This window comes from Zea mays, chromosome 2 (genome assembly GCF_902167145.1).
Source record: "Zea mays cultivar B73 chromosome 2, Zm-B73-REFERENCE-NAM-5.0, whole genome shotgun sequence".
In the NCBI taxonomy this organism is placed as follows: Eukaryota; Viridiplantae; Streptophyta; class Magnoliopsida; order Poales; family Poaceae; genus Zea; species Zea mays.
The window spans coordinates 172392643-172406489 of NC_050097.1; the positions used below are offsets into that span (position 1 = coordinate 172392643).

At 41.8% G+C, this 13847-nt stretch overlaps 1 protein-coding gene across 7 annotated transcripts; it reads left to right on the forward strand.

Annotated features, from left to right (window-relative positions):
• Positions 1 to 1052: 1052 nt before the first annotated feature.
• Positions 1053 to 9340, forward strand: LOC100383203 (uncharacterized). Of its 7 annotated transcripts, none has more exons than XM_008670160.3 (10): positions 1053 to 1908; positions 6899 to 6988; positions 7072 to 7308; positions 7427 to 7648; positions 7742 to 8012; positions 8106 to 8380; positions 8460 to 8522; positions 8603 to 8656; positions 8749 to 8852; positions 8949 to 9240. In XM_008670160.3, exons 1-10 carry the CDS (start codon positions 1381 to 1383, stop codon positions 9061 to 9063), a joined length of 1959 nt encoding a protein of 652 aa, XP_008668382.1. In that variant the 5' UTR covers positions 1053 to 1380; the 3' UTR covers positions 9064 to 9240. The 7 variants fall into 7 exon arrangements, with proteins under 7 accessions (XP_008668382.1, XP_008668384.1, XP_035820810.1 ...); XM_008670163.3 differs by having other exon boundaries at positions 1103 to 1908; positions 8985 to 9340; XM_008670161.3 differs by having other exon boundaries at positions 1126 to 1908; positions 8980 to 9340.
• The last annotated feature ends 4507 nt before the right edge of the window (positions 9341 to 13847 follow it).

Sequence of the window (13847 nt, forward strand, 5' to 3'; positions counted from 1 at the left end):
TTTATAGAGAATTATAATCAGCTCTACCAGTTACGCTTTTACATCAGTAACAACATCGTCCACAATCCTCGACGTCTCTACTAAGCATCCGAGTTCCTCGGGAGCAAAGCTATCTTCGTCCACAATCCTCCATATTCTAGCACATTTTATTTTCACAATTTGTTTGGGGCTGGGCCACATGGATCAAGAGCAACATACTGATTTTTGACTTAAATTATTCCTGCACATGATTACAATTGACCCTTTGTCTTTACTTGAGAATTTTAGAAGATCGATTCTTAATATTGATGAACTGTTGTAATGTCTTGGTGCAGGTTAATGGACGGTATTTCTCACCGTGACCACTCGGTTAGCCGTAAGAATTGAGCCACTGATAAGGACTGAAACTGCTCACGTGCTCTGTTGTAAGCAGAGTGCTCATGATTCAAGGACGATAATTTTCCATTTTTTTTCTGTTGGTTCAACGAAACACACGAAATGAGAACATTGGTACACTGCATGCTGTTATTTGCAGTTAGTACCAAACCTTTTCTCTTTTCTACTTTGTATCCTCTTGTTTTCTTTGACACGTCCTATAATCGTTCTTCTCTCTTCTTGCTTATTATGTAAATGCCCATTCCAATATTAGTCAAAAGCTACCGCAGTTTATCAAAGTTTCCTTAAATCTGCTCTTGTGTGACTATGTCTATATAGTTATATGCTCCATAACAAATATCCTTCATATAACATTTTCACTCTATAATTTTTATCTACTTAAATATCGTCACACACGTTTAAAAATACGGTTTGCGCGCAAGACGTGCACAATACACTAGTACCAACCAATCTATATCGACCGCCTGCGCTGCTACAATCACCTGTCGGTGCATTGGACCCAGCCTTTAGTGAAGGTGGGCCTTCATAGAGGAGCCCACATGTCATCCAGCAGCCCAACACAAGGCACGCCGCCGGAGTTGGGTCAGGCGCACGCGCTAACCACGCACGCTCGGCGATCGAAAGTACGCGGGCGCCCACCCACTGACATCCCTACCCCGCTCACGCCTGCCGCGCTCAATGACATGTGGGTGTCGGTGCAGCAGGGGCCCTGCCTGTCGTTGCGGCTGGGCCTGGGCGTATGGCCAAAATGAACGGAACCCTTTGTTTTCCGGCGACAGACCCCACGGCACCGCACCTGCTCGGCACGTCCCGCTATATAACCGCTTGAAGTTCTTCCGCCGCCACGTGCTCGCTGCCGTCGCCGCGCCGCATTCGCATCACCGCATCGCGCCGCCGAGGCTGCTTACTAGACGGACGAGGAGTGGACTGGAGTAACTTGCAGCAACCCTATCCCGGCAGGCCCCATCGCGAAACCCTAGACTTCGCCGCCGGCGGTCGCCGGAGATGGCCTCCTCGCCGCCGCGCGCCCCGCAGCTATTCCCTTTCGACCTTAACGTCGCGCAGGAGGAGGTAGATGAGGAGCCGATTGAGGTTCTTGAGGAGGATGTCGATGAGGAGGGAGCCCCGTTGGCGCAGCCCCAGGAGGTTGTCGTCGAGGAGGTTGTTGAGAAATTGGTCGAGCACGCGGTGCCTATCACGGAGGATGAACCTGCGGAAGACGTGATCATGGAGGAGCCTTCGGAGGAGGTGATCATGGAGGACGAGGAGCCTACGCCGTCGCCGGCGGAGGAGGTGGTTGGGGAGGGGAAGAGGAGGAAAAAGAGGGTGGACTATGAGGTCTTCGTGTCCGGGCTGCCGCAGGACGCCGCTGAGGAGGACGTGGCGCAGGCGCTGGCGGATGCCGGAGATATCGAGGAGGTGCGCCTCGTGCGGGATCCGGCGGACCAGCGGCTCAACAAGGGATTCGCTTTTGTCCGCTTCGCGGCTGCATGGCAGGCCCGGTGGGCGGCCAACGACCTCCGCGAGGCTACGGTATCACATCGAATCTTACCACCACATTATATACATTCGCATCGATTGCTACGAGGTGGTTGGGGAAACCTGTGAAGGCGTTTGTGTTTATACTAGTGGTTGGGGGAATGAGGTTAATTCATTCTTACAACTTCGAGACTAGATAGGCTTTCTTGGATTGTTTCTTTCCTGGATTTTAGATTAATGGACGTGAAATCAGGTACAGTTGGCAATTTGGAATCTAGAGGTCGATATGTGGTACAAGACCCTGTTTGTCAAGCCGTGGTACTGTAGGAGACTACACTGTTAGGAAATATGAAATATGTTGGATTCAATGTAGTACTTTAGTGCTTGTACATCTATAACACCTTTTGTAGTTCCAAGCTACTTCTATACTAGGTGCTAAGAATCTAATGTATATATATATATTTTTATTTTATTGCTAAAGTGAAGTTGGCACCAATTGCAACACTTAGCATTGATGGCATTTATCCAGGCATCAGGGGCCATGCTGACATCCCTGCTAGTTTTCCTCAAAGAAAAAATAAATGTCCCTGCCAGTTCATTCCATTTCATCTAGCTTGTCTCAAGCACACCCTTGGATAATATTTCTCTTCGAGTGGAATATATTCTGCTTTGTCATTTAACTTTTTTAGTTTTAAAAGATCATATTATCTGAAAATTTGATTTTTTTGAATGTTCTGGTTATCTGGTTGAACATATATTAATGGTGTATTGGTGTTGGTCAAGGTCTAGTTTAATTGACACCTTTTGACACAATTCCTTTTATTGTTACAGTGTTATTTGAATGAACTAATCAACTGAGTTTGTCCTCCGCAGCTAGAATTATCTATTACTTAATGTGTGTAGTACCTAATAATGAACAAAAATAAGGAAAGGAAATGATGTTGGAAATGAATTTGTTTTTAAAGGATCATTGTTTAACTTAGCATTCCAGCAACACGTAGGCAAAAGGAATGCCCCACTTGAGGCTAGACCAGAAAAAAACTTTTGTGTGGTTATTAAGGCTGTAAGGCGCAGCGCGGTGAGGCGTTTAAGGCGTGCGGCAAGATGATAGCATACAAACATCTTAATATATATGCCTGTAGAAAGCAGAAACAAATCATATAATATAATACCACAATAAATAGGGATTTTTCAATCCATGCCCTTGGTTCATCATCACCGCTTAGGCCCTGTTTGGAATTGTAGTATTTTTGTAGTTTTGAAACAATACTATGGTATTTGATGATACTATAGTATTGGAGCTCAAAAGGTGTTTGGTTTGTACAGTCAAAACTCAGTTTTAAATACCATGGTTTACCCAAAACTGTAGTTTTGTCCCTCTCTAGTAGTAAAAACACCTCATCCATTACTATTAAAGAGGGGTAAAACTGAACAGTGGTGGTTAACTAATGGCACGGTTTTAGAAATCCCTAATGACATATCTGAAGAAAAATAGAAAAATAGCAAATCTGAAGAATCTCATCTCTTAGTAACATAAAATTAGACTCTAGTGACATAATATAACTTATTTAGTAGTGTTGCAAGTGCAAAATAAAAAGTAACATAATTGGTGATCTGAAATCTCTAGTCAACAACTCAACATCATCTAGGCATGGCTATTCAAGCAGTCTTTCATCTCCATTCTAATTGCAGTGGTAGTTCTGATACACATTTTTGTGTCTCCCAAAGTCACCCAGATGTTTCTTCACCCTTTTTATCCCTCCATAAAATGAGGTACGACATAGGGTGCATCCGTGCATGTTACCACATTGTTTTGAAGGTTTGGCCAGTAGGCATACTTCCATCCTGGTTCCTCAAAATTTCCCTTCTGAGCTAGATCAGTCTTCGGATCATAATCACTGGTGATGTAAAATGGACTTGCCATAGTTCTGTCAGCTGTAAAAACAAAGATGTACATAGGCATCCATAGCAGCCACAAATAGAAAGCAACCTGCAACCAGCACAGTCACAAATAACTGAGCAGCATAAGCAGCAGAAGTGCAGAGGAAAGGGTACCTGTGTACCGTGAACTTGAAAGACCTGCAGGGGACGTGGATCAACGGAGCAGAGGGGATGAGCGAATCGAGGTAAATTGTTGGAACAGAGGGAAGGGTCGTGGATGGAGGGAGCAGAAGGGGAGGGAATGGCTGGAAGGAGACGGTCCATCTGCAACCTTTCCTTTACTCCCACTTGTTTGATGCTGGATGGCTGGGTCATGGCTCTGCAGGACTTGTAGGCTCCACTTTCCTGCAAGGGTGGAACTGCTGTCTGCTTCCCACGGCTCTTTCCCGAGAGCACACAACTGTGCCTTCCATTTCCCGCCCACCTGTGCTTCTGCGCCTTTGGTTTCCCGGCTGCGCACCCATGCAGCACCTGCCTGGGGCAAGTCTGCACGGAGAAGACGCCAAGCTGCGCCTAGAGGATGCCTTTTGATGTAGGGTGGACACCATATCATGCCAGGTCATGGAAAGGCAGACACCCAGCTTTGAAAAGCTCCAGGACGCCATGGCAACACATTGATAACCATGATTTTTTTTGCATTTGTAGCTGTTATAGGGTACCGCTTATGAGTATTATTAACTTGGTAAAGTTGACTCCTTTCACCATATATTAAAGAGTGTAGTTACTGTACATGATATGAAGTACTGTTGTGCTAACAGTAATGTTAAGAAAGTTAAAGGGGCTAACTCTGCTATCCTAGTTTCATTTCTTCTTCTATTTCAAGGATCTAGTTCACATAGAAGTATTCTAATTTAGCGTCTTTTTAGTATAAAAGGTAGCAGTATGATTACTCAACTTTTGTAGCCATAAACATCCTAGGACTATTTGATGCATGCCTTGTGAATATTTGTGCCACTGTTCAAGTCCATGTTGTGGTATTTTTTATGCTAGCCCCATTATGTTTAAATAGATGATGCATGGAAAATTGGAAATGGCAGTGAGAGTGCGCATTCCATTTTGGTTATGTTTAATTATCCCTCTGAAAGTTTGTTGAATATGATGTATCCACTTCTCTCTCTAAGTGCTTAACTCAAGCAGCTTCAAATTATTATTACATGGGTGTTTGGGATGGCTCCAAGTTCTAGCTCCAATGTGGAGAAATATTTTTAATCTAAATAATAAATGAAATGACTTATCTGAATGTCTTCTAAAGGCTTACAGCTCCAGCTCCACGATTTTCTGGAGCACCTATTGACGTGCTCCGCCAAGTTTTCCGGAGTTGGAGCTATCCCAAACATGGTACATATAAGCAAGGTTATTAAATCGACGACTACTGACCAGGATGATTAGTCGACAACCAGGACGACTAGTTGACCCTGGTCGGTCTAGTCGTCTATATATTTGACCTACAGATGGCAATGAGTGAAGACCCGCCAGGTTTTGTTAGCCCAGGCCCGGCCCCGCTAGACTAAAAACTCCCTGCTTCAATACCTGTACGGCTGTACCCGTGGGCGGGTACAATTCCACACTCATACCCGGACCCGCCAGGTATTCCATACCCGATGGGTACCCATACCCGTCTAGAGTGGAGTTGTGTCTGTCTGCCCAACTTAGTTTATGGTGAATGCTAGGCACCGAGAGGCAACATCCGACCTTCCGTCTTCCATCTTCTAGGTCTGGGCGTGTCGTGTGCCTGCATGTGGCTTGGTCGCTTCGAATGCACATTAACGAGGAGTCGCATCTCAGAAGCTTGGAGCCTTGGACACGCTGTTTTGGCTGGTTATCTGCATACTGCTACCATGTGTCCCAAGGCCTATGTAGCATATAGTTATACTCATGAGCCAGAAGCCCAAGACAAATCATTGAGCTAGGCTAAAATTTTAGAGAATTGTTGGCTATATTTCGATTATAAAATACCTATGGGTACACGGGTGTGAGTTTAATGAGTATGTACCCATACTTGTTCTATCCGTTGGGTCCTCTTTTTCTCCCGTTAACAGACCCGCGGGTATAAAATTGCGACCAAACCCGTACCCTAATGGAGTAATTACCTGCCAGGTAACGGGTAACGGGTCCCCATTGCCATCTTTAATTTGTCATGTATATACCAGGACATATATGTAGGGTATATATCCCATATACTATATTATGCTTATATAGTAGAAACCGAGCTTTAATACTATTTTTCTCGTTAGTAAAGTGTCCAGAACTCCATATTCTTGTGCTGCAATAACTTTTTCATAAGGGATACAACATCTGGAGAAGCTGAGGATGCTGAACCACCAGCAGCTGATGCAACGGATGAGCTCATCTTTGTACCCCCTTGGACCTGCAGATGAGGAAGAGAATCGACGAGCTTCCTTGTGTCTTGCGCACCTGAGACCTTCCTTTAACCCCTGCTGCTCTACAGCAGGAGGGAGGAGGAAGCAGCAGACAAGTTGCTTTAACAGGCAGCTGGGAACCAGAAGGGCAGGAGGGGAAGAGATGCAGCTGTTGCACGCGCACAGCAACTTTGTAGCCGACGGCTGAATGTTTCACGGGTGAGGAGGTGAGGGAAAGAGTGGGGGAGAGACCATAATGGGCTTGGCCCAAACAAAGGTAGCACAGTAAGCTGAAGCAGCCCATCTGCTTATTTGATGTCTAGTCGGTCAGGGTACCTAGTCTGATTAATCGCAACTAATCGACAATTAATCGACCGACAAGGTTTCTGATTGCTCTGATCCAGTCAGTGTGCCTAATTGAATGCTGGGTACTGATCAGGGCAATTAGTCGCGATTAATCAAACAACCTGATAACATTGATATAAGCAATTTGGTGAATATTCTCAACTGCAATTTTCTTCACTGGTACAAGCCTGCAAGGCTTGCATTTTTCCTATTATATCCATTGTGATTTTCCTACTATATGTTCATTTTCCTGCAAGACTAGTTTAGGTAATATTTCCTTTTCATTGTGATTTTGCTATTGTAATGCATGCTTGTATCCATATATAATGAATGTGCCTATATTGGTTTCTTTACTACATGACTAGGTAGCATTTATTTACTGGCACTTAAATTTCCAGATTAAGGGAAAAGCTTGTGGAATATGCAAGAACAGTGAAACTGAAACCCTTCATCTCCGAAATATATGCTTTGATTGGTCAAAGGATGATGTAAGTGTTATTGCTTATTTGGTATAATATATGTTATAAGTATGATTTCATTTTGTATAACAGGTGATAACTTTTTTGTTCAGTTAGCTGAAAAACTGAAACCCTTCAAGTTGGAAAACTTGGATAGAATTAATCTAATTGAGCACCCAGACAGAAAGGGTAAAAACAGAGGCTATGCGTTTCTTGACTTCAGGACTCATGTAGATGCTGTGGAGGCTTTTGTGAAACTACAAAAAATAGATCTGTATCTTGGTACTGACTCTAGAGCAAACATATCATTTTCAAACACTCTTTCACAAGATGATGAGATCATGGAAAAGGTAAAGTAACATACCATCTGTACCTTGCAAGAACTTGTCCCAGCACATGCGCACAGTATATATTCCATCATTCTTTTATTGTCTTTTACAATGTCTTCAATTTTGTCATGCAATGCAGGTGAAATCTGTTTTCTTGGATGGCGTACCACCTCACTGGGATGAAGACAAAGTGAGAGAAATTTTCGGGAAATTTGGTGAAATTGATAGCATACAACTTGCTAGAAATATGTTCACGGCAGCACGAAAAGATTTTGGTTTCATTGGCTTTACAGCAAGACAGTCAGCTTTAGACTGCATTAAGATGGTCAATAAAGATGGTGTTGGTGAAGGTAGTGGAAAGGTAACCACTTTAGCGCCATTTATTTTCTGTGTTGCCATTTCTCACCGTTTGATCCAGATATGTTTAATTACTATGTCTGAACTGAATTTATAGGTTCCCATAAAAGCTAGTTTACAAAGGCCAAGGCATGCTTTCAAGAAGTATTCCCGGCAAGGCTCAAGTTCCTTGCTAGGCGTCAGAAGAGGATTTGTAGATAAAAGTTCTAGTGGTAGAGGACACCACTCGGACAGATATAGGCATTTTAGTCCTGTAAGGCGTTCGTATTCAGATAATCATTCTCGCCGTCACTCTATTGATGTTGAAGAGAGGCATACTTCTGTGCGAGGATACAGAGCTTACTATAGAAGAGACTCTCCAGTGCATGGTCGGTTTCTGAAGTATACAACCAAATTAACTTGTTTCCATCTTCCTTTCTATCTCTGCATGAATGAACTGTTATTTTGTATGTCTGATGTAGCCCCAAGCTATAAATATGGAAGGACACATCTGGAGACCAGAATCAGCGAAGAATATACTGAGGGAAGATACACTAGTAAATATCCAAAACACAGACACACGATGCATGGAACCATGGAGCGAGATGCAAACCGCAGGATCAAGTATGGACATTCATACCAGGAGAGGGCACATAGAACTTGCCCAGGTTGTAAGCTGTGTGGTCAAAATTACAATTACCCCAATGGTGAGGAATTTTCTGCAATCAGCGGTTGTCAGGAGGCATACTACCAGACAGTAAGTGCAAAAGTTCGGTTGCTAGTATTTTGTTGCGATTGGCTTGATGTTTGTTGTTGCTGCTTCTGTTTCTTATTAGGACCATGATCTGATTCCTTCAACTTCTCAAGTAGCATCTCATTGCGAGGGTTCTTGCTGCAAGGTGGGTATAAATAAGCATCAGATACTATAATTTCTGCTTTGTTTTGGCTTATGTTAACTGCTGGCGCTTACATTTCTTAGGGCCAGCAGTTGAAACCGAAAAGTTATTCTGTGATGCGTGATTATGACTATATCGTAAGTTGGATATGGGCTCATCATTTTCTGACATTAAGTTTTGTTGAAACATGCCATCTCAGCTTCTTACAATTGAAACCTGCATTCTTCAGAATCAAGAGTCAACACCTAGTTCAAGTGACCATGCCAGAACAAGATCTAATCTTCCAGCGCCGCCTCATCATTGGCATGTTAAACATTCTAATGAGCATCGGAGGTATGTATCATGAAAGAAAGTGCGCATCTTTTCCTGCGGCTCGGTCCTATTCCTTCTAATCTCCAAGCTATAACAGCATTTCATGTCTGCTGCCAGGCATGTTACTGATGCACATTCTGCTTTTGAGGTCAGGGAAAGCCGAAGCTGGTATCTATCTTCCAAAGATGCTCCAAGTACTCACTCCAGGAAGCACCATAGGCCAGCAAGATAAGCTGTAACTGCAAGATAGAGAAAATCTAGTAGCAGCTCGCTTCTGATACTGATGGATAGCATTTGTTACCGGGGCCCTGCTTACGTGGCTGACACCCTGTTGCGGGGAGGAATCTGTTCCAAGGACAGCAGTATACCGTCCCAATTTATAACCAAATACTTTGCCTTTTCTCGGTTCTTTGTATTCGCGTTCGATTTCTCGAAATGTGGTGCTGACAAATAGGGATGAAAACGGAAACTGTAATTTTTGAATAACGGGAATTGTTTTTAAAGTTTAACCGAAATTTAGGTCTAAACGGAAATGGAAACGATTACTGAAAATACGGAAATAGAATCGGTAGAAGAACTCAGAAACGGAAATGGTTCGTGAGAAAATTACCGTTTTTATTACCGACGGTAATAAATTCAGTATTTTTCAGAAAATATTAAATTTGAACTGATTTTTATAAATTCATAATAATTCATCTTAGCTTAGAAATATATGAAACTAATTTTAATTATTTTTCTAAAATCAATATCAATCTAATGGTATATAGTTTAGAATTGTTTAAAACTTTTATAAATCTTATTTATGTTTTTTTACCTATTATTACTCTTGATACATATATTTATAATTTGCATGAGAACTTAAAAAGGACCAAGAGGACACTAATTATATTCACCGACTATGCCAAATAGTAGGAGTATAATTAAATAGAATGTAAGTGTTATATCATTATACATATATTGATTCTATTTTATTTAAATATATAATAATGATTTTATTATTGTATGACTTCTTATTTTATATATTTATTGTGACCTACTACCTTATATATCATTACTAATTTTATATGAATGTATGACTTGCATGAATTTTTTAAGTCAATTAAGGGTACATGTTACAGTTTTTACCGATCGAGTTTTAGACTCCGATTGTAACCGGTGTAATTTTCGTACCGAACTTTCGTTTCCGATGTTTTCGAATTACCGATGTTGTTTTCGTTTCAGGAGTTACCATTTTCGATCTCGTTTCTGAGAAAAAAATATAAAAACAAAAATGATTTTAGTGTTTACCAATCGTTTCCGACCGTTTTCGCCCCTATTGACAAACCTACATAGCTGATATGGTTGTCTGTATAACATTCGAAGGAAACGTACCGAACGGAGTTCATAAACAAAAAACAGCTTGCTCAAGCAACGAAAGTGCTCCTGAGCAGCTTGCAACGAGTCGTTTAAAATTGGGAACAAGAACTAAAATGACTATCCTACCCTTTGTTTAATTAGACCAGAGCTGACATTTTGAGGGGGGGGGGGGGGGGGGGTTGTGCTAACACGAGATGATAACCAAGGTTAGTACAAGAAATGGATGACACAATTTGCTAACATAGACAAAGGATCAGGGCCGGGCATAAACATGTGCGAGCAGTGCGTTTGCACAGGGCCTCCAAAATTTGAGGCCCCCAAAACTTAGCAGATGTATATATTTTAGTTTTATGATCTTCTACACATCTTAATATGTAGCACATATTTTCCTCCCTACCAGACCGCTGCGCTGAAGCGAAACTACCGAGCGCTGCACTAAAAAATAAATCTTCATAGAATCTTAACATATTTGTCCGCGTGAACGAAGTTCTCTAAATTAAAGCTACTAAATCCATATTTGTGTTCTACTATGATAAAAAGACGTATTATTTAGCCACAATAGCACTCGAGAGTGAAGCTTTGGAGAAGATCGAATATAAGCATATTGTACAACATTTTATTTAAAACCCACCAAAAGAACAGTGTTATTCAAATAAAATAGAAATGTTTCTTTAGATATTCTATTGCAATATATATTACTATAACTTGCAGATTGTTATTACTGATTTTTGATAAAAACATACATTACACTACTTTAGATTTGGTACAGGGCCTCAAATTTCTCTGGCCCGGCCCTGCAAAGGATGACATAAGTACCTAACACAAAGCAACCTCTAAAATATATGAGCATATCAAAGACTAATTAAATCAGTTATCTTCTTTCTTCGAATGTCCACTGCTTGTGTGGATTTGAAAAATAGAACAAAATATATTGAAGAAAAGAGACGCCTACAAACACTTTGGTCAAACAAGGTTTTGAAGACTATAAATACCATTTGCCACAAACAACAAGATCTAGTACCCGCTGAAAGAACATCGGCTAGAGAAACCCTCAAAGAACGAAGTGTTGCAGATGTCAAACCTTGTAATAGAACACACCAAAACAAGACGTCAAAAATATTGTATCCAAAGGCAACCACCTGCTTCCCATAAGGCCATCTTTAGTTGTTCATTCATATGGCCAACCAAAACATTGTTTTACACTGTACACTGTTCTAGAGTGGAGTTTGAATATGTGGATGTGGATGGGTAATCTGCTGGAGATAGCCTAACAAACAAACTAGCTACCAAGGTCTAAAGACAAGCAACATATATGGCAGACCATACTCCCAGTGACACTAGATCGACCCTCATCAAGGTAGCGAGAGACCGAAGAGACCTTATTCTAATGGGGCATCGTCACCACCACCTCATCTATAATGACAGGAACCAAACCTTAGATGAACAAGGTTCAACAAAACCTAAATCTACAAAGGGGTTGGGATCCCCACTCCTTCGGCCACCAATGGGTCACTAGTTGGAAGAGAAAAGGGGACCAAGGGGGATGAGGGAATAAGCCTTAAGGGTTGCAATAGGTTGAGGGCAGAGGTGTAATGCTAAACTCAATTCTAGTTGTCCAACTAAGTAGCCTAAAAGATCATGCAGTAAATATGTTAGAATGTAAATAGATTAACAAGAGAACGAAAGAAATATAATGATTCCAATGAGTGATCGACTTTATATACAAATCATATGAAGATGTTTGTTCTATGAGTACATGATTTATAAGGATTGAACAATATTGGTATTGAAAACATCTAGGTCCTCAGTTGTTTTGGTGGTTAATGATGGCACAAGATTTTTGTGACTAACGATGTTATCCTACATTGGGATATGGCCCAAGAAAGGGAGGAAGTAGATTTTGGAGTCAGTGAACCTTAAGTCCATAATGCCACTATAAGAGAACATTTAGTGTATTCAAGAAAAGTCTTTATATATTTATATATATATATATCATACATATCATATGAATCTTGTCTTTGCATTTTGCATCCTAGCAAGTAGATTGCATTTACATTTTGGTAATTATTATTTGCTTTGGTTGTGTAGTACTCAATCACCAAAAAGGGGGTATTGTAAGAAATGGATTGAAGCTCATTTGATAGTTGTGGTGTCTAATGATCAACATAACCAATTGTACTAACATTATTTGCTATTGTTTATAGATACAATTTAAAGGATACAACATGTACATAGACAAAGGAAAACAAGTGATTGAGAAGATCAACACCTCAAGAAAGATATTAGAAGGCTCATTGAAGACCTACAAGATCATGCAAGAATCCAAGACACAAGATGGAAGAAGCCTAAACACAGTATATGAAGAAATAAAGAAAAAACATAAAACTCAGCACCATCAGACGTGTCCGAAGAAGCACCAAATAAACCACTAGATAAGAGAGCTATTGTACCAAAAAGACTACTTGTCGGTGTTCTAAAACCATGAGCTATTGATCTGCGTGCTTTGTGTGTCCACTGCAGATGGTGTGTAAGGATGACATAAGGATTTTATATTGGTTCGAGAAGAATGTCCCTACATTCAGTGGGTTACTTGTGTACCCTGCATTAAGTCTGTACGGGGGTGGATTACAAACAGATCGAGAGAGGGGTGGGAGCCCAAGTCTCTGGTGGAAGAGAAGCGAGGCATCGACGAATGCCCTGTGTATTGCAAGTGTGTTCACTACTCATGCTAGCTAGTTGTCCATGTCCTTTGGTCGCCACCTTCCCCTTCCTATTGTAGACCAAGGAAGGGGATGGTCTGGGTACACAAACACATCATCTTGACCAGTTGGATGAGGCTTTTATTTTTTCGCTTTGTCCTTTCATCCCATTAAATGCCCATCATCTGGTGGTTGGCATCGTTGCTCCTTACCGTGTTGCCTTCCCGTCCCGAGGCGTGTGTGTCTTATCTTATCCTGGTACATACACATGGTTGTCCTTCGGGTCATGGCTTGGTTCTTTGGTCAACTTTCATACTGACAACGCACGCGAGTGCCCTCTCCAGAGTCATCATTCAGGTTGTCCGATCATAAGATATGTGTGTCTAGTTTTCAACTCCCATCCTGTCAATCAAGCATTGGTCTGGTACTTTCGTATCGTCTTCGAGATGGGCTTCGATACTACTTCCAAGAGTATGCGACTCTCGAGGGGTCAGGCGCAACCTCCGACCTCCAAGTCATACGAGACAGTCTTCCTAAGAGTTTGGCATTGTGTCTCAACCTATAGGTCGGGCGAGTCGGATCCTATGAGGACAATTTTGCATCCGACTCTTTAGGCGATCAAGGGTCGGATGAGTCGGTGACCTACATTGGGGGTCGGTCGAAGCAAGACCGTTCCTGAGGGACGGAAAACCAACTCAGGGGTTGTACCTAGGTTATTTATCCCGATAGTAGCCATCGAGTCTCTGGTGGAGCTTCTTGCTCCTTTAGAGGTTATGCTTTCATCTAGCCTTTACTAAGTAAGTGTGGGCGCATTTAGTGAGTCTAGCCCCCGAGCCTCCAAAATAATGATAGACTCGTTCAGAAAATAATGATAGACTCGTTCGGAGGCTCTTTCGTCGTATTTTAGATGGAGAATCTTGCGATTGTGTTTTCAATCTCATTTTTGCAACGTCGACCCCTG

Bases quoted from the DNA above. Each gene is read 5' to 3' on its own strand.
- LOC100383203 (XM_008670160.3), top strand. From the start codon at position 1,381: ATGGCCTCCTCGCCGCCGCGCGCCCCGCAGCTATTCCCTTTCGACCTT. The intron at 6,989-7,071 runs GTAAGTGTTATT...TTTTTTGTTCAG, and splicing joins TTGATTGGTCAAAGGATGAT to TTAGCTGAAAAACTGAAACC. The intron at 8,523-8,602 runs GTGGGTATAAAT...TACATTTCTTAG, and splicing joins GCGAGGGTTCTTGCTGCAAG to GGCCAGCAGTTGAAACCGAA.